Source organism: Syngnathus typhle, linkage group LG11, assembly GCF_033458585.1.
Source record: "Syngnathus typhle isolate RoL2023-S1 ecotype Sweden linkage group LG11, RoL_Styp_1.0, whole genome shotgun sequence".
In the NCBI taxonomy this organism is placed as follows: Eukaryota; Metazoa; Chordata; class Actinopteri; order Syngnathiformes; family Syngnathidae; genus Syngnathus; species Syngnathus typhle.
In genome coordinates, this window is record NC_083748.1 from 10,049,005 (window position 1) to 10,073,954 (window position 24,950).

The following is a 24,950-nucleotide window of genomic DNA, read 5'->3' on the forward strand; positions in this document are numbered from 1 at the left end:
TTCGGTAAGTTATCAGAGCTGGGTTGTATTACCCGGCAGTCTGGCTCTGATAGGGAAATCTGGTAGGCCTTGAAAAGTGAAGGCTAATTATAGCCTGGACTTGAAGTGTTTGCAAACGCTTCGTTCAAATCAAGTGATAAAAGACATTAAAAAGTCAATTTTACACAATAATGTCCACTGGTTGTTTTTAACAGAGGCAGAGACATGGTAATAAGATGTTTTTTGGACTGGATGTCTCACATAACGATGGACATTTTATAGGACAGGCAAGGTGAGGGTATCGATTTAACATGACATGATGACATAAGAAATTCTTGCTTCTCATAGCTGAAATGTTTTGACAAATTATCTCAGAAATGTAATTCGGTGGTTACAAAACAAACTATTATTAACACAAGGAACAACAAGGGAAAACCCTAAAACAAAAACAAGTCTCATGCAGAGTCGAAAGCCAAATAAAAAAAAAAAAAACGTGATCACGTAGAACACAGTAAAGATTTTTTAACGTTATTTTGCATGGATGTTATTTAAAAAAGAGATATGAACTCAACAGCAAACGGTCACGATGAAACCCCAAAAAGTAGGTCACCTACGTTTTAGCTTAATGTTGGTTAAGAAGAAAGCAGTAATGTCATTGACCATCACCGTTTGGGTAAAGATAATTATTAGAACGCGAAAAAATAATTTGGAGATCCTGAAATTATTATACTCTCCACTTCAAGTCACATCATTATTTTATTTCAAATCCGTTGTGGGATTTTCAAATAATAACGACCATTGCATATTTTGGAGAGTTTATTTTAATATGCATCTATATACATACACATTTACATTTACAACGCACTGTATGCAAGAGGTACAATTTTATGTAACACTTACGGTCTGGCAAAAAAATGAAATGAATGATAAATGTTCAAATATCACAGTTATGCTTCATTTGGACTCGAGTTTTCTTTTTTTTAAGTTGTACTTTGAGATAATAAATAGTTCACAATATGATGTTGCAAGCAAATTCATGTTTAGAATAAAACGTCGTACAAATGTGACATTGTTTAGCTTTGCATTAATACATTTAAATTTAGAACTTTTAGAGGAAGAACTATGAGGAAGTGTGAAACTTCAGATTTCGTCATCGGCAGATTCTGTCATGTAAATCAAGTAAGATTCAAACCAGCAGTATATTTACAGCGCTAAAATGGCACAATAGTATATTCATAATTTACCTCTGCTGTAATTGAACACCGTGAAAATACAAAATAGTTGAAAGCTATAAGAGCAGATAGAAAAAAAAGCACAATTCTTCTGTTGACGTAAGAGTAGTACAGTAATGTCTAACATTGTAACAATTCTAATTCCATATCAGGCACATTTATCATTAAACGCAAATTGCACTGAATGTAACAGGAGGAAATAAACTGGCACTTGATAAACATTTCCATAATTTCAAAAACCTACAAATGCAAAATATGTTCATTATTACAGAACTGTTGCTGAGGATCAGTCACTACATACAGTCTAGATGTATGGCCTACTTCACAATATATACCCAGAATAAGCTTTACTTGACACTAGGGAATGGCTCCGCCCTTTTTTTTTTTTTTGTTTTAGCTGCTGCCAACAATTGAGGCTTTTAAGAAAATGGATTGACATTCTTTTTGCAGTACATCCACTTGCAAAGGTAGAAAAATAGAAGTCAAGTGGACAGACGGAGATAAAACTGTTTGTTCTCCGAGGGAAAAATGTGAATAAGATCTGATGTTGTCCTAGCTGCTCGTGACACTCAAGTGAAGACTTGGCACATTGAGGAAACACAAAGTGTGCTCTCGTTTCGACCTCCTTACCAGTGCGACTCTTTTCGACGTGGTTTCTCTGTTGAACTTCCATGACAGTAGATATGGATGAAGATGACAAGACAAATCAATCAGGTTCTAGCGACAGTCCATTGTCAGAATGGTTTCTTTTGATCCTTAGCCGCTGCTATAAAACTGTAGCCTCCTCAATGGCGTTGACCCATCTGGAACACATAACGGAGAAAAGAAGTATCCAGCGTAACTAAAATACATGAAAGGATGAATTATACAATAACCAGAGAACATTTAGATTAGTTTATCCATTCATTCATCCATTTTGTCTACCCCCAACCCCGCACATGGGGCCATCATATGATGATCTCGCTTCAGTAGCCGTGCCAGGTTTGATTCTTGTGACTTAATGCGCTCCATTTCCAGTCTCGAGATAAAAGTCAAGAGTGACGCTGACCTGCGTGCTGTGTGATGATCATCAGCCCTGAAGGTGTAGTACAGAGTTTTCTTGTGGTAGAGCTGAAACACGTTGCTACCCTCATCTCCCTCGGGCCTCTCGGTCAGCTTGACGGTGAAGCCTTGCAGAGGGAGACTCTCGGAGGCCACTTTATCCTGAAGGAATGTGCAGGAGTGTAAGTGAAATCGATTTCAAAAGATAGTCAGATAAAGAACAGTGAGGGCAAAGAGTCCCTGAAAAGGTCACAGAGGGAGTTCAGAAGGAAATGTTGAAACGTGAAAACAATTCTATTCAGTGTGTGTGTGTGTGTGGTTTGGGGCTGGTGTGGGAGACTCTGTGCCCCCTCACCTCACAGGCTGTGAAGGTGTAGAGCACCTTGTCTTTGAGGAGGAACCACAGCCGCTTCCATTTCCTCTTGCTCTTCTTTCGACGCTGTAAGATGCCGCTCATGGTGGAGCCCTCCACCCCAACAGGCAACTGATAATACAAGGCCAAAAATCAATAGTGTGGAATATTGGGAAAAAAAATTGACTGTCAATGTCACTTTTGTATCATATGCGCACAACCTTCTGTAGGTCCCAATTACTGGGCAGGTGGGGATCAATTTTTATTGAACTGGGTGTCACACTGATTATGTAAATACACTTTGAATAAATAGATATGTGGTCATCATTGATTCTGTATTCAGTACTGCACTCAATGTAACATGTTTCCTCAATTTTCTGATAAAAAAATTGGCGCACTATAGATTGGGACTCCATAGTAAGTTAACGACCTCTACTGGTCAAACTTTGGCAATGCATTCTGCATTCACTGTGGATGCCATGAATTCCACAGTTGTTTCTCACATGACATATCTCCCTGGTGGTCTAGTGGTTAGGATTCGGCGCTCTCACCGCCGCGGCCCGGGTTCGATTCCCGGTCAGGGAACTAGCTTTTTGTATTAACATCCCAGCTGTGTTCCATCTCAGCCGTGACCATGAGGACAAGTGGTACAGAGAATGTGTTGGTGAACTTTATCAGAACCTCCACAAAAGTAACACACCTGATTGAGGGATATTGTGCTTTTCCTGCTCTTCCAAAGACTCTGCGTCTGCAAGCTTTGGAAGACAGCAGAGAGGGGACGACTGGCCCGATGAGTCGGCGGACTTGAGTTGCCGCATGCCCCTGACATACTGCCCCCTATAATCAAACACACGAGAATTTTTAAACAACCGATCAACAGATTCCTAGACAATTATATGAGCGTCACCTCTTTTCCTGAGCTCGGCATAGCAGTGGTCACACACTTTGGCCACCCTGTCTTTGAGGTACTTGAGCGGATATCTATTCCTCGAACAAGCTCGGCACACTACCTGCAGGAGCAGAATACAAAGAAAATCTCAGACATAATATCGACTAGTGCAATGTTGTTGATGTGTGATTGTTAGAAAATAAATCTAACCTTGCCACAGGCATTGCAATGGTGTCGTCGAAGAGTGAGGCTGAAGTCAGAGGTGCAGTTCATGCACATCATCACATGAGACACTGGCACTAGAACCGGAGCAGCTTCACCCAAGGCCATCCACAGTTTCTCACGGGCCTGTTGACAATGAAATTGAATTTTTCAGGACTCAGGGTGGAATTCTTCACTCAACAGAAAGTGCACTTTTACTCACCTCATTACAGGGTCCCCCGAATGTACAGAGCCCCGCAGCGTGGTCGGCAATGGCTCGACTCAACGTGTGGAACCAATCCTCCCTCTCTCCGACTGAGCTGAAAAACAGCAAAAAAAGACAATGTTTAATGAAAACATGACAATCAAAACCGATTTTGTTTTACAGGAAAGGGTGTTTCCAAATGAGAGTTTTATTGACCTGGCAGAGAGCGTGATGGTAATATCGGACATTTCGATCTTAAGGCAGTTCAGCACGTTGTCAAGAACAGGTTTGCTCACCTGCAGAAAAGATCCCGTCAACAATCATACGCAACAACGCTAGCGTGATGTTTTGCGGGCATATTAAAAACAAATGTACCTTCATTCCAGACAAGGATAATGTGTTCTTAACCCTGTATTTGCCATCCTGCTGCGGGTAGGTGTACAGCATGATATCATTCATCTGGAGGAGGTCACACATAAAGAAAAACACAGTGTGTTGAAATAGCCTAAGAAGAAGACATTTTATTCCTTATGCACAATCGTGATGGTCACAATGTGTTTTCCTTCTTTGCAGTATCTCATATCTACCACAAGATAGTGCCAAAGCTATACAGTTATATTTTAAAAACCTCAACAGGAGATTGTTTTTTTTTTCTGTTGTGCCAAGCAATTTCTGGCGTCATTCATATGGATTAAGTTATTTCCTTTCCCAGCGTTGACTCAACTAAGTAGCACCCGACTCCCATGAACACTAAGTGCAAAGTAAGGCGATGAAGGCGTTTGTTTAGACGGAAGAGCACAGTATTGTTATTCCCTGAACACACCAAGCGTCCATTGTGTTGTGCATGAGAGGAATTTCATCCACCACCCCCTCCCCGGTGAATAAAAGAGATGACATAATTGGTCACACCTAACGTGCGTTCTAAACATCCGCTGGGGCTATAAAGACAGCATCCAGGAATTCTTCACCCTGCGCTGGGTTCTGGGCCTCCCCTCGCTCTCCCAGCATTCTCACCCTACGCTGTCAAAGGAGGCTGGGGTGGGACGGGCCACCTTCACTATAGCACAACAAACAAACACGCTCGGGAATATGTTGCCCAGGCTGACCATGCATAATAGCCAATCCCGACCCGGACCTGTGAATTCTGGGCCGCTCACTCCACCTTAGCTGCTCCTTTAGAAAGGCTCCAAAACACCTTATCTATCACTGCTGTCTCATTGATCTTTCACATTCTTTGATGCTTTTGGCATCATTTGCCTCCCTTTAATCCATTCCTTGTTCATTTAGAGCACAGGTTTCAAACTCAAGGCCCGGGGGCCAGATACGGCCCGCCACATCATTTTATTTGGCCCGCAAAGACAAATCGTGCATCAAATTCGTGTGTCATTACTAGAATTGTAAATTGTCTTCACTTTTAATATCTTTTTTTTTTTAAATATTTGACCAGTTTTTACTCATCTGATTTGAAAATGAGTTATTTGTCAGTTTGTTTTGTAGCTTTTACTGTATATAATAACGAGTTTGACACCCCTCTAAATCACCAATATCAAAACTCAAGGCCTGCTCCTGCGACACAGTCAACTGTTCGTCTGTGCAGGTTGGCATAAGACACAAGTAATTAGTTATGAAACAATAGAGTGAATGTCTCTATTTCATGGGATGTGTTTGTCTAACACCCCACGCCCCTTCAAACTCTTCAACCTTCCCCTCCCTGCATTCTACAGCCTGTCTGGCCTTCACTTTGCTGTCAGTCCCCTCCCAATACACAGGAAGCCAGCATCCAGTGACCCACACCAAACATCCTGTAAGGAAGCGGTGCCCTGGAAAACAAGTCCTGAAAGGGGAGGAGAGTGGAGAGGGAGGCCCACGCTGGTGGGTGTGGTGCCCAGTGGAGATTTTACAACTTTGGCCATGTGCCCTTCCATAGTTTGCAGAATAACCTCCGCCCCAAAGTCACCAATATTTTTGCGGTTAATGCTAGCAGGTGCTCTTCGCTAAGGTGTCAAAATGACAACAAAACATTTAGCAAGGTCTTCTTGACGTTCTTGCTGGAGGACTCAAGCCAATCAGTTATCAAGCCATTATCAAGCATTTAAAGAGAATGAAAAGACCCACTTCAATTTGTCGTGAATCAAGTCAGCTGTATTCACACCCACAACGGCGCAAAGTTCCCTTTTAAATATGCGCTACACTACAACAGCTTGCACGGGTGTGCGAAAATACCAAAACCAAGCAAGAATTTGGAATGGGAAGCTCTGGAGACAAAACACAATTTTGGAGTTTCATGAGACGATGCCAACTTGAAAAGATCTGTTCAATATTTACTGTATGCTGTTAACCCCTTTCACCACAACAATGATAACTTGAATCGGAACTGAGGAATACAGCTAGCCTCACTTGGCCTGAGCACAACGCCGCTAAATCTCACTAATTAACACACTGCATCTTGTTAAAAGCTTCTGTGTGTAGTTGCCAAGCAACCTGCAGACAAAGATGCATTGCACGCTGTCAGGAAATAGTGTAATTCTCCATAAAACTGCAAATTGTCTTTACACAATTGAGATGAGGTGTTGATTAGCTGGATTGGAGTCGAGCCAGGCTGGAACCACAGCACTTGCATTTAGCAAAGAGCTAAGAAAATTAACCTAGAAGGAGTGGAGCTCTTTACAAGCCCTAGGCTTCGTCTCCCTCCTTGCACAGTTATTGATATAATAATATGTGCTAAACAATAAACTAAAACTAACTAAAACTAACCTTTGTGTTTAGATAATTGAGGTGAATTTTCAAAAATCCAAAAGATTTACCAGAAAAAGATGTCTTGGCTGTCGGCTTTTTCTCGAAACCTTCATGAGTGTTCCCTCTTTGACAAACATCTGCCAAGAAAAACATTGTTAACCAACTTTGCTTTTGGGTTCTGAGAGTAAACATGACCAGATGCACGGCTGGAATTTGCTCACCCTGCCAGCCTTGAGAAGGTCCCTCTTGCCTTTCATGCTGTATTCGATGTGGACCATACGCAGCAAGTTCTCCTGGGACATTGGAGTGAGAAACGAGATGGCGCGTGAATAGAATGAAACTACCCTTGTTTGTTTGTGAATGAACGAGAGGTTGGCGGGAAGGGATGTGATAGGCAAGACTGAATCGTGAGGTGCAGAGATAGTGGGAGTTTGTGTTTACATTGTCTGTCAGCCTCCGTCTGCGCGAGTGATAGTGCTGTGAGATAAACACAGCAGGCGAGCCAGCGCCAGGAACACGGCGATCTTGACAGTGAGAAGTCACCGAGACGCGACGAGGGGAGGATTTTGAATTATCTCCATGAAAAATTTGGAGGAGGCCGTAAATCTTGTCCAATTAAACAAAGATCCCTTTTACAAAGACACACCTGGGGTTTTTGCATGAGCTCAAAATGGAGGAATCAACTTCTAGTACTAAAAATTCTTTTTGGTGGATGTCCCTAAAAATGTTTTTTTTTTTTAACGACAACTTCAATCAACACATATTTTGCTTCCATGTAACTCACCCCCTGTTTTAGATTATCATTGGCTTGGTCCGCCACTTCTGACACAATCACCAAGGCAGCTGCAACACAAACAGAAAAATAAATAGAATGAACATAAGATGCAAACCAGAAAAATGAAACCATCTTGCTATCACTGGTTTACCTTGTGTGTCCTCATATTCTTTCGAATCAGGTGAGAGGTTGTTTAGGTAATCTGTGGATGGAGTCAAACACAATGTCATGATGTAATTACTGTGTATCTCCTTGAAACTTGGCCGTATTTGTGTGTTACCTGTCAGTAGCATGCGATATTGCAGCACTCTCACGATGACCTGCAGCAGTTGGTGCTTCAGTGGCACTTCAGCATCCTCAGGACTTTTCCTCTGCAACATTAAAATAAAATAATATGAATTTTTGAATGACATGAGTTTTATAGATTTTTGAAAAATAAAAAATGGAAAAAAGAAAATACTTCTCACATCTCTCCAGCGTAATGCAAGGCAAGGTCAGAAGTAACCGAGGCAATTGTGTTAACCAAGGTGACCTTCACATCTTCCCATGAGATAAAAAAAAAAAAAAATCCCATTCCTTTTCTCTGATGACTCATTTGCAGGAGAAAGGGTGGCGAAAAAGCACACAATCAAGAGAGTATTGGAAAATCAATCAGTCTAATTGTCTCTGACAGGTATTTACACCCTAAGGGGTAGAAGCCCCCTACACACACACATGCACGATTTCTTTCCATACAAGTCATCAATGTCAAAAAAGTCCCTTTCTGTCTTTGCTCTCCCCCTCCCCTTTCTTTCCTGACCACCACACTGGGAGTACAACAATTCCGATTGGTTAACCCACTTTCCACGACGCATCTGCTCTCCTCAAGTGTTGCATGTAAATTGTCATCCAATTGACACTTCTTCAGAGGAAGTAATTCGCCCGATGCGTGCCAGCGATGATAATTAGCGTTTTGCTTGTTTGGGCTAGTGAGCCGCCGAAGGAGAAGAGCGATGCTTCACGCTATGATGCAGACACCCGTGCAAACAAACCTACCTTTTAAGTCTCTTTCACGGCCAGCTGATTTGCTGTCCGCACACACAAAACCGATCTAATTGGGGAGTTGTAAAGCACTCTGCTCCTCTAATTACTTTCTGTCTGCCTCATTGCCCCAGCTAGCTTGCCTAGCGAGGCATTCACTCAATTCCACCTGCTGCAGAGCGCTCTCTCGCCACCTTGACCTTCTTGGGCACGGGAAAACAGGCCACGCAGGCTGTGGTCATCTAAAAATAGGTTCATAAAAGCAGCTTCACCAAATCCATTACAATGGCATCGCCCCGTGGTGGCCAATGTTTATAGATGCTGCGGCAAACAAGGTCCGAGCTGTGGAGAGGAGGCACTAATCCTGTAAGAGCTTGCTGTGATCTGATCAGGCTCTCTGGATACTTCATCATTGTCACCACATCCGCAATGATATTACCAAACACTTCTACTCCGGGACTTTACATCAACCAACGTACTTTGCAAAGTAGATCAAAAGCGGCGCAATAATAATGAACACTATTGCCATGCATGAAAAAAAACAACAACATTCAGCAAAATTGATAATTGAACGTTGGCTCTTCACCCAGGCCTTGCTCTCCCTCGACGCTCCTTCTCTCTCATTATGGAAGGGTCACACTCTCTACGCTCGTCCCAAGGCTCGTCTGACACAGCAGAGCATCCATCACTTTTTTTTTTTCTTTTCCCCCACAAAACAAAACTACCTCACAAGGTGGATGTCCAATGAGGGAAAATACAGAATGTGCATATGTGCTGGCAAGTGTGCTGTAAAACATGGCTGCTGTCAAGCACGTGGCATCTCTCACAGCAATAAAAAAATAAAGCCTCCTTTGATCAGACAATATCTTTTCATGCATTCGTGCTTCTCTGTAGGCGCCAATGAGGCAAAAAGTGGTTCATTAGGCCCAACCTTTATGGAGCTGATTAATAGACAAGGCCTTGAATGACAAACATGGACCAGATGTTGGAAATCTGCCAAGGATCGACACTGACAATATTTACCAAATGTTCAGTTCACCCTACTTTTTATGTAGATTAGCTCGTCTAGCTTTAAGAAAGTCTTTTCTTTTTTTTTTTTCCCGGGAAAGTGCAGCTGCTGTTAAATATTCATGAGTGCAAACAGTTGGTGCATTGTCCACTCCTTTTTACCAAACTCGAACGACTTGGAACCGCTGTGTCAACAAACATCTCGTAAATCTACGTACGTAGTAACGCGAATAGCTGAATGCCGTTCGCTCGCTCTAAACAGGGACGTTATTCTGCAGGCCAGCAAAGAGCTGCATGGAAATGAGAATCTCATGTGCTTATCTTTTCTCCTTATCTTAATATCCTGCCGTTTTATTAAACGCTGTCAATGTTTCCATTGACAATGTTGTGCACATTTACTTTCCAAATACTCTGAAGAAGTGAATGAAGAAAATATATAGAATACTGTCAAGCTGATTACTCCTTTCATCCAAACCTTTGCTGCCTGATTCTTTAAGAATAAAGACATAGATAAAAAGAAAAGATTTAGAAACTGTGATCAAGACAGAGGAAATGTCAGTCCATAGAGAAAGGCAGACAGAAAAGAAATTTAAGGTCAAGTCTGTTGGATGAGTGCAAAGGAAGATAGCAGGTGGACGGATGAAAGCGAGGTGTCCTTTCACAAACATGGAAATTGAGTTTGAAAGAGCACGGTCAACATGGGCCTCACAATGGCGGGTTCCGGGTTTGAATCTTGGACAATTTACCTCAAATTTCTTGACAGTGCTGGCAAAGGCTGGGCTGACCTTGCAGCTTGCCTCCAGTAGAGACATGCTGCGATCGTACTCAGAGATAAAAGTATCAAACACCTTGAAGTCTTCACGACGAGATAGGATCACATCCGCCACTTTTTGGCCTTCCTCCCTAGACACAAGAGCATGATAGAATCTCTCTAAAAAAAAAAAAAAGTGCTTTTGGTAATGTCGATGACGATACGTACCAATGATCAATATGCTCCTCCAGCTCAGTGAGAATGTCGCTGTGGAGAGTTAAGACCTGCGGAAGAACACCTAATATTTCCTCCAACGTCTGATGGTCCAGAAGCGGACCCCCGTCCTCGGCCACGGTCTCGGCCACTGCTGGCCTGAAGTCCTTCACAAGATAAAAAAGGCATAAAATAAGTTGATTAGAGAAAGATTACTAGTACATTGGAAGGCATTCGACAGAAAAAAGGGTGAGAGAGTGAGAAAGGAAGTATGTCCACTTTCCAAAACATTAGGTACACCTGGAACATTTTAAAATAAAAAAATAAATCAAATGTTTGCAGAATCGCTCGAAACTAGCATAATATAGCTTGACTACCCAATGTTGTGTCCAGTGAATGTTGAAGAATGTGGAAAAGGAAAGGAAAAGGCACGAAGGTCAGGTCTTCCTAAACATCCTTCCTGCTGCCCTCCCTCCCTTCATTTTGGGCTCTGTCCAAGCATTCAGGAAGTGAGGAACTGTCTGCATGGGACACACCAGCAGGTGTTGTTGCGTAATGGCCTTGATGCCAGAGCACTGACAGTCCACTGGACCTCTGGAGCCAATCACTTGTAGTTTAAAGTCCAGACATGAAGTGAATCAAGGATGTTCAAGTTAGTCAGGGGATCACGTGCTGGGATTTCATTCCAGTTAGCATTCATCGCATCTGCCTCAGACAAGATCAGCCACATAAGTCAATTTTCATCACGTAAGGCAGGTCAAGAAGCAACATGAGCCGCGGCCAGAATTTGTCCAGAGGTCAAAGGTTACAAATACAAAAATAGCGAGCCTTATATGTTGAAGCGGTTGTGCGAAAAGGCCTTTAAAAGAGGAGCACAGCCTCCCAGCACAGGCCCTGGAAATTCTTTGTGTTCTTGTTATTCCTTATCAGACAATGGAACAATAGCTCATATAACTCTCAAGCAACACACACACCCTCACCCAAAAAAACAAGCCACTGTAATGCTTCCAAGTTAAATGACTCCATTTTATCCACTTCAATTGTTGGTATGTAACCACACCGGCACACTTTTTAGAAAAATTACAAGACTTCACAATGTTACATTTGTGGACCTTCAATAAATGTCGTCAATGTCTGATCACGTCAGGGGAGCTTTCAGAATTTTGGAATAATGTAAAAGCAGCGCTGTTTCTATCTAGCATTGCCATATTTCTGTTAGATTGAATTTCTTGCATAATATTTGCATCCTTATAGTCCCCAAATGATACTTCATCTTTCATACTGTCGGATAAATCACTGTGCAGGTGCATGCATAAGAGATTCACGGTAACCTCGTTCAAGGTTAAAATACGGCAGGCCTCCCCTGAGTTCAATGTCACGTTTCATTTTTAGCAATACTCCATCATTGAATGCAATTTATGCATGCGTGTTTGTGAGCTGGGGGCGTTTCTTCGAGGGGGCGGGGCATTGAAGTGAGATGATGTTCAAATCTTATTGTAGCTTTTTGAAATCCGCATACTTCATCTTTAAGTGCCGTGGCAAGTTGCCCCTGCAATTTTGTCTATCAGGTAAGTAAAGATACAAGGACAATACCAGAAGGCGCCTGCATCGCTTTACAACTGACTCCATGTTAACTTTGTCAGAACCAGGAAGTAGATCTCACTGCAACAACATTGATAAACCTCCGCAAAGCTTTACGGCAGGGGAGGGCCGAGGGGACGCAGACAGAGGCCAGGGGAGTAGACTCGGATGATAAAATGTTATCAGCGGGTTTTCAAGAAAGTGGAAGAGGAGGGGGGTTTTACCTCTTGAAGGTACTTGAGGGCACGGACATGTCTGCAAAAAAACAGAAAAGACAAAATGAAATGAGAAATGGAATCTTCCTCAGAAATTCAATGGGGATGAATATTCAGAGCTTGCTTGTCTCTCAGTAGTTACACAAAGTTCTTCTGTCTGGAGGTAGACGTATACATTATGTATGACGGCGAAACCACATTAGATGATTAGTTAAAAGGAAAACAGAGCGAGGATGAGATTGCCGCTCTGCATGCAGCCTGATGGATTAGTTTACACGTGGGTGACATTACAGCAGGCAGCCAAACAAACAAAAAAACACCTTCAGGATGCGTGCTTTGGAGTGTGATGACACCACGGCGATACTCACAGTCGTTCCGAATCGACGAGCTCCTTGGCGACATAGAACGCTCGGGATCGCCCATCAGTCTACGTGAGAGCGGTGACAGGTGAATGAGCGCAGCTAATGTTCAAAGTGCACTTATTGCTCTCAAGCATTAACGGCAGCGGCTATACAGCAACCAAGGGGACTTATAAAAAAAAATATGTGTTTTTTTTTTCTTATCTCTGCTGTCAGAATGAGACTGATTATTTCATTTAAGTGCGGCATGAGGGCCCTCTCAAAGATGGCACTTTTAAACACTGATGCATTATGAATGAGCAATGGCAATGATTTATAGGCTAATCAAAAGGCCTCAACACATTCAAACCATTTAGAGGGTCACTGTACTTTTTCTCCGTTATGCTTTCGGATCAGGGGCACTTTGAAAACGATTTCAATTCAATATAATTATTCCTTGTAGCATCTAATGTCCATTTTGTGCTATCAATTGCCAAGATGCAGACCAGAGGATTAAACAGGCAGATTAAAGTGCGCTATAATATTTTTTGTTTTTGTGCCATAACTTACCTGTCGGTCAAGGTTTTGCTCAGCAGTCCCTTCTTCCTCTTCCGAGGTACGTCCATGGTCCTCCTCAGCTGACCCAGCAGAGACTGAGCTCAGCGGGAAAGGTTCTGTGTAGGCACTGCAAGACCAAGGGAGAACATCATGATAGCCAATCCGGTGCGGAGTTGTTCTTGCTTGTGAGGGTTAAGAATCTTCCTCCCACATGGCGAAAACGTTACCAAGACTCTAAAATGTCCTAAAGTGTGATTATGAGTGAAAATAGTCGTCCAAAACTGGATAGGGACTTGTCCACCTCTCGCCTTAAATCAACTGGGACAGGTTCCAGCACACCTGCGACCTTTGTGAAGATAAGCCGTACAGAAAATGGATGTCGGATGGTGTTAGCTGAGTATTTCCATTCCTCATATGCAGCACAGTGGCACATTTTAATCCCTCCCTTCCCCAATTCATCCTTTTATCGCCGACAGTGTTATGTACGTACAGCGATAATCCTTCAGTGTGGTGGAGAAAGGCTCCGGAGGGTCACACTCTAGGTCAGTTTTCTCGTAATCCCTTAAATGCTACCTGGAGTCGTTTATAAAAATTCGCCTAACCATTAACACTCACTTAGTGTGGTTGAATATACTCCCCTTACGAGGATGATGATCTAAAAGCAGCAACCAGAAGGTACCAGAAAAATGACAATGTGATATTTTTGAAAATGTCTTCTCAATATATTGTATTTGATGACGGTGGGTAAAAAAAAAAACCGGCACCGCCTCATACTGAGTGAGAGTTGTTTCGAATAATGACGCCACATGAGAGCGGCTCTTCCAATCAACTTGGCATTCTTGTCTCATTTATTACAATTTTGTGGCGTGATAATGAATAGAACCCGCTGTCTTTTAAAGCTCCGCTGTGTACGTCCCATCATTTTGTGTACTCGAGTACATTTGAATTTATTAGTCCGACACAGACACACTCCATTTGGTGGGCTATTACTCATTGTGGACCTCAATGAAGATAAAACTCTTTGGTCTCCAGGGTGATGTTGCCTTCAAATATATAATAGAAGCACTTTGCCGGGGTTCTGCGATCGTAAACAAAATCAACCAAGATAATGATGATAAGAAATTATTGAGAAGCACGATTACTTCAGGCGTGGAGAAATTAAAAAAAAGAAATGGTTAACAATCAAAAGGTATAAAAAAATACATTTAAACATCTCTCAGGAGTTCTAATGATTCCTTCAGGCAACCAACCCATTTCCTCAAGACATAGCCTCCATGTTGGAACATAGAAATCCCTTTAACAGGATCGTTAGTATGCTAGCAGATTGTCTTTTATAACACAACAAAGTAAATCTACTGTGTCAAATTTAAAGGACTAAATGCTTTTCTGGAAAATAAGAACTATATTTAAATTACTTGACGACAATATGCAATTCAGTTGAATTCAATTATATATTAGTCCCAATCGCAAAAGTGTCCTCCAACTTCTAATGGCGCTATTACAGAAAATAGAGAAAAGGTTTTCCCGTCTCGCCAGGCAACAAAAGCAATACCGATGGGGGAATTGTGAGAAGTGAATGCTTTACTTTCAAATTGCTTTCTGCTTTTTATAACGATTGTGCGTTGCCCGAAGCACTCGTGCTTCTAATGTGCTAGCGCATGATGTTCTAATAAGACACACTTCTGCTCGAGCTACCTGTTACATGACAGGTAAAAGTTTGTGCCAAAGATTGTGGAACTTGCCCTTAAAACTCCAGCACTAAAAAAGCAGACCGAGTCTGCTCAGTCTGCAAGGTTCCATGCGACCACCCCATGGTGACAACCTTCTTGGACATCTATCATGTCTCCATGTGCTGCATTTCCTGTGAACAGGCTCTAGGCTGGGCGTTTCCTCCCCGGGGATGACCTGGCAATGACTTAAGAATGCCTGGCACGGGGCCTGCCAAAGACACACCCTGTCCACCGCCTCACTGCGGAGCCGCCACCCAGTAGGTCCAACAATACACATAAGGGAACACTTTCATCCCGTAACGTAACACAGGTCATGACGGCCAGAGCAGCCAAACGGTTTCTGCTACACAGATAATTCCATTCCAAAAATTAACTGCGCATAAGATGCAACTCTACATTTGCTTTGTTAAGTGGAACTGATGAAAACTGACATTTGGGGACAATGAATGGGCTCACAGTTGAATACAATCACATATCGTGCACTTTCTTTGCCAAAATGTTGTTTACTGCTCATTTGTTTCCAAGCTGCTAATTGGCTACATAAGAGTGCCTTCTCAGCATGGGGTGCCATCTTTGACAAAGCACAACCACACTTTACGCACTTTACACGCACACACGCACACGCAAAAGCTTGGCTCACGTTGGTTGCATCATTAGTAACTTTCACACATCGTCCTAACACGACTATTTAATTAAGCTGATGAAGTCATAGCAATATTTTTCGTGACTACATTTGGAAATACTTTGGAGATGGCTTTGTCCGCAGTGCTGAGGCAATTTGTTTAGTGTGACTGCTGAAACCTTTTATTTCTCCTCTGTGAGTGTACAATGCATTTTGTTGGGGTCTTCTTGAATTTAACAACTACATTTGCATATATTTTGTAATATAATAGAATAAAGTGACTCATGTGCACTCTCTTTGCAACGAATGCATCGTAAAGATCCAAATGTTGCAATTTATGCCCATATTAAAAACAATTTCAAATAAGTGGTCTGTTAATCTTGATGAGAAATGCTATTTTTTTAACACTGTCCATTTTTCTCCACAGTCCAACAGCGATAAAAGATTGTAGTCAAGATAGCATTCATTGCAGAATTAAAAAAAACCTGAAAGAGAACGGGCGTTCAGGACATAAACATTGCCATCGGGTTATCTACTCCAGTAATTCTTTTGCTGAGTTCTCAATAATAGCTCTTGTTTTTGACCACACACACAGGTCATCAAGCACGACGATTTAATTAAGAACACAAAAGCTTGTGGCCTCACAGAAACCGAAGCTTATGGTCAGGCTAATTTGGTACCGCGTGACCACGGTGATTCCTCACTCCATCGCACGCTGCAGTAAAGCCCGCCGTCCCCTGAGGGTCCAATGAATGAAAGCGAGAGGCACCCGTGAGAGTGCTACTTTAATAAAAGCACTTCTAAAGTTAACTATAAGTGTCAGGTACAGGAGAGCAATCACACACAAGCCCCTTCCTCCCTTTTCTCTGCCTCTTCATTTACTTTACCACATCTATCAGGACGTGTACTGCTATTCTTTTCCTCTACTGCTACTAACCTCCCTCTGACTTTTAATTGCAGCCAATAATGATTATTTAATGTGAATAATCCCTGCTTAGTGAGCTATTGCGTTTATCATTTCATCCTTCATAGGAGGCAGATGTACCCAAAGTGACCTCTAAACGTACAAAGCATTAGCAAGCTTCCCCACAAGGGCTATCCCAAGAACCACCCATGTGCTCATCTCTCATTTAACGGACTTTTACGACATCATTTTACAGGAGGCGGAGCTCGCTCAGCCACTATGGAAGTCTCTACGTAACCACTAAAGGGTCAAGACTGCAATTGGAGTGATTCTTACAAGACTGCAAATATTGCAGGTGAGCATAGACTAATCATTTGAAAAGAATGTAGGCCTATAAATCTTGGTCCTGCTATGTGGTTTGTAAAATGAGTTGAAGCGGAAATGTATACAGAACACGCTAATCACAAAAAATGGTTAGCATACTCAAAAACATTGAGATGTTAAGGTGTATCATACCTTTCAGCGTCTGCTTTTGCCGGTTTGTTGTCTATCCCGGGGAAACTATTCATGTCGACGTATCCGTCGTTCTCATTGCAAGGAGCTGTCATGCGATTTGGATCTTCGAAAAACTCGGTTACAGTGTGCGATCTGGCGGGCCTGCCTGGAATTTGGATGTTCTCATAGTCTGAACTCATAGCAGGAATGTTTTCATAGTCGGAGGTGTCGGCACTGGGGAAGGAGATTGAGCGGGGTTTGGTTAAAGGAAGCGGCATGGCGGAGCGATGCGAGCGTTCCTCGAAAGACTCGACTCTGGAAACGCCTCTTCCGTAAGCTTTGAGATGACCTTTCCTTCTCTGGTGATCTTTGTAGAAGACAAATGCGGATGGCGGTTCTGAGGGAGACCGCTGGGGGTTTACGATCAAAGACTGGGGGGAGCTGGAGGTGCTTCTACGGTCGAGATCTATGACTCGTGCGGGGCCGTGATGGCTGGACTCAGAAGAAGAGCGAGAGGAACGGACAGAACCGTCAGTAAAACCTTTCGAATCCGTCTTCCTCTTGAACTTGAGAGCCAGAAAGCGTTTAAAGGAGATTTTCTTCTTCTTATCTTTGTCATCGGTATCATGCTGGATCAAAAGGGAAGGTGAACTCTTAGTTACCGGTCTCTTGGTGATGTAGGCGAGTTCAAAGGGTGGAGGAATGTCCACCAGAGAGGTTGGTGTAGAAACGCCGCTGGATGATTGGTGACTACGTTGGGAGAAACTTCCAGAAGAGCTCATGACACATGGAAGCGAAAGGGTGTCATCTTTCCTCTTGCTCCTAATCTCATCAATTATTGTTTGTTCAGCCAAGGACAATTCTTGACTCCCCGCTGAGCGAGAGTGCAAAAGGAACTGACGGGATTTTGGAGCTGGGACTGAGCAATTGTCTTGAGGTGTTTGGGACTGGCTGATTGGTTCATTGTTGGTCTCCAAGGATACGGTGTAGTAGTCGTGCGTTTGGTACTCGGTGGTGGTTTCTTCCGGCACAGTCTCTGGGACGTAACCCGGCACTTTACCAGAATAAGAGCGAGAACGTGACACGATGGCCTTCTTCTCTAGGTTCAAAAAGTTCTCGCCCTCAGAGTCAAAGCCAGCCTCCTCGTAAATATGCTCTTCGCTGTCCGAGTCGGTGTCCTCGTAGAAAGGCACAATGTGACAATCCAGTTCCTCGATGTCTTCTTCAAACGCCTCGGTGGTGTGAGCAAAGACTACCCTGTTGGTGAGCTCCGGGGTGCGGCCCAGGTCCAAATCTTTTGGCACAGTGATGTTGCATAACCTGAGACGAGGCTGGCAGCTTCTTCGTTGACTGAGAAAGGCCTGTTCCCGTTGAGCCGTTCTTTCTTTGACGCTTTTCCCCTTCACTTGTTTCTTCTCTGGCTGTTCCTCTTCGTCCTCGTCACCTATCTCCACATAATCTTCCGACGAGGCACATTCCAACTGCTCAAAGTCATCAGCTTTCGGACAGGAAGACTCCTCAATGTCTGCGTACTCATCTGCTGACTCAGCGTCCTTTGCTTTGTCTTTCTGCTGATCGCAGCGTTCAGCTTCGTCCTCAACCTCATCCTGATCAGCGAGGGCTTGCTTATCTTCCAGTTGGTCCACGTCATCCGACGATACGTAGAAAGGCTCCGGGTTGGACGTCTCGGATGTTTGCTGAACATTTGATTGATTTTCATCAGTCTCATCCTCGGCCCACTCAGGGTCAGCGGTGCACGTTTGATTTGGCGGAACAGACTCGATGACAGAATACGGGCCAAAGGCATCCTCGGTGCTGGACGTGAAACGGAAGCATCCAGAGACATCTTTGGTGGCCCGTTCCGGTTGCCATACTTCGGCATCACCATTTTCAGCCGGGTCACATGACTCACATGTATCGCTGGTGTCATCTGCAGGGCCAATCACATCGTAGGGATACTCTTCGGTGACAGTCGGGAGCGTGCGGAACCCGAACCCAAATCTTCCAATTTCGAGCGTGTTGTTATCTGAGGGCAAGTTAACTTTAACACAGTTTGTCTCAAGCTTTGCACTCAACTCTTGGTCGTTGCTTTCTTCCTCCTCCAGGTTTTCGTTCGCAGGAGACAAAAGAGTAACTTTGCTTTGGCCACCGTAGGGTTGAGTCGGGTCATCGTCAGGATTCTCATCGTCGGTGGTGTCTGCAGTTGAACCTTCATCTGCTCTAACTGTGTCTTCAGAGCCAATGCTCTCAATGTCATTATCGTTGTTATTATTAAATATTTCCCCACTATCAGTTTCGCTATCACTCACTTCCTCCTCTATCTCGGTTTTTCCCTCATTGTCCTGTTTTTTATCAGCCGTCTCATTAAGATCCGATTCCTCGTTAGAATGAAGCAGGTCTCCATTAGTGAGACTCTCGCATTGCTCCCCCTGTGGCACAAACACATGGAAGCCTTTGGGTTTGGGGGCGACGGGAGGTTTTGACCCATGCACAGGGGGACAAGGCCTTGGCATCAGCTTGGACTGCACTCTGATGGTCAAATGACTTCGGACCTTCGGTCGAGGGACTTGCAGCGGATTTTGGAAATCTGTCAAAAGAGTAAAAATCAAATGAAATCCTACACAAACACTTGGTGAACAAAAACACAAATAGGGAAAGCCGTGTCCTGTCTACTAGTCAGTGACATGCAAAATGCTGCGGGGAACATTATCAGCAGGAAAAACAACAGAACCACAGCGTACTTAGAGAAACAATAACATCTCCTTGTCTGGGAAATGACACATGCCTGTTGGAGGTTCACACTCAATGGTGCCTTGTCTCTCACCCCAAAGAATGCAGAAGAAATACCCCAAAACAAAAGAAATGCAGAAATATTTATTTTTAATTGTAATTGTGAGGTGTACTCTTCTCTAGAAATTCTTATGCAGTTTGGAATGATCATGCAACACACCCGTTCCTAACATAGTGCACACCCCTTGTCGCTTCCTGTTATTGAGCACCTGCCCTGACGCACATCCTATCAGACACTGTGTCTCGACATATCCATCACTTTTGGTGAATACTGAATATCCTATTTGAGATCCATTTATTGAAAAATCTGTTTTGTTTTATCCGTGCATTTTTTTTTTTTGAAGGAGTCCACACAGGATGTGCACGGGAAGGACATTAGCAGACCCCCAGTCACCATGAATGTCTAACAGTACATATTTTCACGACACAAATGAACTTCCTTCTTCTCATTCTTCAACTAAAAGCACATAAACACACACACACACGCACGCACACACACGGTTGCTGAAAAGGCTCTTTGAGTATGTCAAAGAACAATCAAACAAAAGAAAAGCAAGGGCCCAAGGCTGACAAAGCACGCAACTGCAAACAACAGGATATGAATTATGCAACAAGAATTCAGGTAATGCAAATGTTTGAAATCAAAAGAGGTGACGGACAGTAGGACCTTAGCAATTCCTGACACGGGAAACGATTTGACAATGTTCACATAGTTAATTTCAACCTGTGCACCCATAACAGTAGTACTCTAGTCAAGCTTTTGCAGAGCCAAGCTCATGTTGACCATTCAGCAAAAACTTGTGAAGGCATTCATTTTTTTTTCAAGTTTAATTTGCAGATGACCTCTGGCTTTTTACAGGACATATTTAATTTTCCTGAATCTCTGCAGATATTGAAGTTACTTAAAACCATTTATTTCCTCAAAATGGGTGACATTATCCTAAAATAATCAAACAATGAGAAGTTCTTCGGGACATTATAATTGCTCCTAAAGTAACCACGCAATCATTGCTCAGAGTTGAATGTGACTTATTTTAGTACCTCGGAGAGGGAAGGTATTCAGTCTTTCAGTAATTGATCAATGTGAAAAATAAAATCACCCACTGGGCCATCCCTCGCACAGTCTCTCAAACATTAGCACACTTTTTATTATTGACAGTGAAATAAAAAAAATGAGCAACCAACCTGTGTTCATTGTGGGACATCATCATCCACGGGAGCCGAGAGTTACGCTCATTTTTCGCTCCACTGACCGCATCGTCCGCAAAGTTAATCCACAATCAAACGGAAAGACCCTGTTGGCGCAATCAGGTTTCAGAAGCTGAGGCAGATCATTTCGTCTCGTTTCTATGGACAGATGATGTTGCGCCTCCCCGCGTAAAAACGAAGCCGATGTGCGATGAGCCAGCCGGTGTGCAGCGTGCACCTCCTCTTCTGATGCTCCACTCAAGTGAGCTTCTGTGTGCCAAGCTCTCTTTGGTTTCCTGATTGAGGCAGGACTTGGTAGAGCGCAGTCACCTCAATGTAAAGAGGCGTTTTAGTTCCTGACGCAAATCAAACATTCGTGTTTTGGATATTTGGAGCAGGTCACTGTTTGGCTATTTTTACATTTGTTTCATGCACCACCCACACCATTCACCGACTTGAATCCACACAAGTGTGGAGAGCAATGAACTATTTATTTATTTATTTATTTATTTATTTATTTATTTATTTATTTATTTATTTATTTATTTATTTATTTATTTATTTATTTATTTATTTATTTATTTATTTATTTATTTATTTATTTATTTATTTATTTATTTATTTATTTAAATTATGATAACGAGCAAATAATACATTCTAACGCAGCCATTAGAAATCCCCACACTAACCAAACCTTCTTTGTGCTTGCTGGCCACCAATGTGCCTAAAAATTGAAAATTAAAAGTTCTTTTTGTTCAAATAAAATATTGCCATTTACTATAGCCTATTGCCAAACATGTGCATTTAGCTTTTTAACATGAAAATTATAATAATATACTTTCATGCTTACAGGTAGGACTCGAGGATTTTATTTTTCCTCGATACCTACAGTAGCTGGGAAATTAATTCATAAATATAAAATACTGCCTTGTCACATAACACCTTTACTACTGCAACTCCTCAGCCTCCCTCACAAGTTCCTCCGAAAAGACCATTCAGTCAGTGTAATTATTTCTTTGTAGAAAAGTTCCTAAAAACAGTTTCCAAAGATTTTGCTTTTGGCCGGGCTTCCTGGCCCAGCATCTGTTGCCTGATTGAATGAGAGCAACCCTTTAAAAGCCTCTCTTCATAACAGGAAACCGCTCTCCCTGTTTCCTGCACAACAGGCTACACTTCCTTGGCAACAGATGGGAAAGGTTGGCGACGTTAACCCCTTGAGCAATCTCTCTCGGAGATGATTGATCGATGCTTTACGAAGGTCTGATTGTTCGAGGAACAGGCAAACATTGACCTGCTTCACCGGAGGACTCGTGGCAGGCTTCAAGGACACCTTGTGTTACTCAGGTAGGCTGGGATAGTCGCCCGCTTGATGTCTACAATTTGATGGCCCCCGGCTCCAATTTGATGCCCACATACCGGGATGGGAACACCTCACCTCATTTCTCCTTTTCATCAACATATTTGAAGGTCGATCTATGCGGCCGAACTGCAACATGGGAGATGAAGTGAATACCCTTTGGGCAGCGGGATGAAGTTAAAGAATTAGCTCAGCTGTATTGGGCTTCGGGCATGACTGCAGGAGACACAATACATCCTCCTTCAAATTCCCATTCCAGATGGTTTGGTGCGGTGGGGATTAAGTTAAGCTCAATCACAAAGGGGTAAGAGTCGGGGAGGGTGTACATCGTAATCGCTACATTGAGGGTTTTTTCCCACTTGCATGAAGGTCATCACGAAAGAAATCATCTGGGTGTGACAGTGCTATTAGGGACGTTATAATTAAATGTAATTATCATCTATTAATTGCAGTCGAACGCATGCCAGTGAAATGCTGTGAGGGACATCTAAAATCGTACCGCAGATCAAATATAGTATGGTTCAGAGAACAAAAACTATCGAATGACCTAAATCAATAAAACGTAAATTAAATGAATGAATCTATTTTAGATGATCAATTTTACCATGACAAACTAAGTCAACAAATATCACAGGATTCTCAATCATGTAATTGCTCCGTGGGCCAAATTAAAGAAGAGCGTGGGCCATACGTGGGCCAGGAGCCATATTTTGCCCACCACTGATCTAAGACACAAATACCATGCTGAATCTACTGTATGTTGCACAATACATGACTCAGTTGTTTTGTTCCCACCAACTCTATTGTCCTACCGTCATGAGCCGGCTTGCAGAATTAGTGGCACATTTATGGCTGCAAAAAAAAAAGCAGACTTTTGTTTTTTTTAATGGACGACTAAAGATAGCTCTCATCTGTTTTTCTGTTCTTGTCTTCTATTCACACCCACCGCAGTTGACCTTTTTCCTCCCATTGCTCCCAAACGTGTTTTGCTTTTGCAGGGTGTGCAAATAGATCCCATCAAGCATATTGTGTCACAGGGCTGAGCAAAAGAATGGCTGCAGGAGTAAATACCCCTCCAGATGTGGCACAGACGGTCAAAACATGTTTTTTTGGATAGAGGACACAAATTTCCTGGACCGCCCGTGTCTGCGCTCCGTCACTCCACCTGGAACATGACATGACTGAAATAGAGGAGAATTGTGATATGAGGAAAACATGTTGCGGCGACACGGAACAACCCGACTGTATCTCCGCTCTGCTCAGCGGCCCTCTGCTCCAAACAGGAAAGGGATCGGGGAAAAGGGTCAGCGACTTGTTCCCAGAACTGAGACAATCCATACCTGCTTTGCCAACGCTAGACTGAATGGATTTGCTGAGTGTTTTTATTCCCCAGCACAAGTGTGACATCACACTTTTTTTTTTTTTATTACAGGAAAGCGCATTCTCGCCCGTGTTGCACATTATAGGCTTCTTGCCAGGTTTTGATTTCGAATTAATATCTAAGCCGGAGGTACTTAATCAATCCCTTATGCAAATAGCTGAAGTGCATTAAGATCAGGCACTGATGTATGTGATAGTACAATCAGGTTGACTCTTTAAAGTGACCTGACCGCCTTTGTAATTGGATGGCAAAAGCCTTTGACTGCTGTAATGGATCGGCTCATTATTGACATGTTTTATTGATTTCCAACCGCAGCGCTCTACTCAGACGCGGGTGTTTGCCCTGAGATGTATATTCTGGTAAAGATACTTTCCACCTGAGGATATGCTTATGAACGTCGGAGACTTTATTAGAATTTGAGGGCACATCATTTTTTTGTAGTTTTCTTGTAAAACACATGAATTGCTTGTGAAAGTCAAAATGTGTCAAATTATTAATAATATCACTGAAAAAGGTCAGTGAAATTAATATGCAATACACTTTGTATTGTAGATTTAAAAAAATAATAATTCCAGATGTTTGTTTTATAATACCTGGTTTTAACATTTGTCACGAGATGTTACCCGAAAGGGTTAAAAAGCATTTTATTGGTGAAATAAACCCTGAAATAAAAATGTCATTGTGCAATATAAAGCCAGTGTCGTGTCCCACACCCCTTCGGCAGCCTTTGCATTTATGCACGCACATGCACAAGCCGCACAGCATTGAGATCAGCACTTTGTCACAACACTGAATTCTTTACAGATCAATGACGGGGAACTGTTGTCACTTTTGTGTGTTTTTTCACGATGCAATATATATGAAGACATTCAATAAAAGTGACAACGAAGTTAATTCGGTCACATTTACATAAAATTGGCCAGTGCTGTTTGCATTCAGTCTATCTTCCCCCCTCCCAGAAATGGGCCATGGTTTTACAAAAAAAAAAAAAATCTCTGTAGTAAAAGGCCACATGCACAACACAATAGCTGTCCCAGTGCCATTAATTAGCCCGAAGCCCCTGGAGTAGGTCAGACTCCGATAACAGACACATTTGTTATTCTTTTTACTATTAGCGCAAAGACAATCCTCGAGCTTGACTGTAAAAACAATGATTTAAAATCCTCAAGATGCCCTATGCAAAAAAGTAATTTGTGACCAAATAAAGCACAATCGTGCGGAGGACGTAACATACGTACGGTGGCTTTCGGTGATAACTGAGCAGCGTCGTAGCTTTGCATTGTGTGACTTTTTGTGACTCCATGGGTCCAACGGTATCAGTTTTGGATGTTGAACAAGAGAGTTATTCTGGAAAAGAAAAAAAAAGAAAAAATAGGTCAGAAATCACTT

General features: G+C 42.6%; 1 protein-coding gene, 1 long non-coding RNA gene and 1 other non-coding gene across 4 annotated transcripts; 2 read left to right on the forward strand and 1 right to left on the reverse strand.

Moving 5' to 3' along the window:
• Positions 1-777: 777 nt before the first annotated feature.
• fgd5a (FYVE, RhoGEF and PH domain containing 5a) lies at positions 778-21,238 on the reverse strand. 2 transcript variants are annotated; one of them, XM_061290235.1, is made up of 21 exons: positions 20,821-21,238; positions 16,867-19,432; positions 13,107-13,221; positions 12,567-12,625; positions 12,208-12,238; positions 10,418-10,569; positions 10,185-10,341; positions 7,691-7,781; positions 7,562-7,612; positions 7,420-7,478; positions 6,857-6,928; positions 6,704-6,772; positions 4,275-4,358; positions 4,116-4,195; positions 3,918-4,014; positions 3,704-3,841; positions 3,512-3,614; positions 3,305-3,441; positions 2,635-2,736; positions 2,260-2,414; positions 778-2,014 (listed from the first exon to the last, which is right to left on the reverse strand). In XM_061290235.1, exons 1-21 carry the CDS (start codon positions 20,828-20,830, stop codon positions 1,978-1,980), a joined length of 4,365 nt encoding a protein of 1,454 aa, XP_061146219.1. In that variant the 5' UTR covers positions 20,831-21,238; the 3' UTR covers positions 778-1,977. The 2 variants fall into 2 exon arrangements, with proteins under 2 accessions (XP_061146219.1, XP_061146218.1); XM_061290234.1 differs by having other exon boundaries at positions 2,608-2,736.
• Positions 3,118-3,189, forward strand: trnae-cuc (transfer RNA glutamic acid (anticodon CUC)). The gene has a single exon. It is a non-coding gene; the product is annotated as a tRNA-Glu (tRNA).
• A 547-nt stretch (positions 21,239-21,785) lies between the features above and the next one.
• LOC133161704 (uncharacterized) lies at positions 21,786-23,956 on the forward strand. Its single transcript, XR_009716107.1, has 3 exons — positions 21,786-22,167; positions 22,291-22,484; positions 23,179-23,956. It is a non-coding gene; the product is annotated as an uncharacterized LOC133161704 (long non-coding RNA).
• Positions 23,957-24,950: the final 994 nt, after the last annotated feature.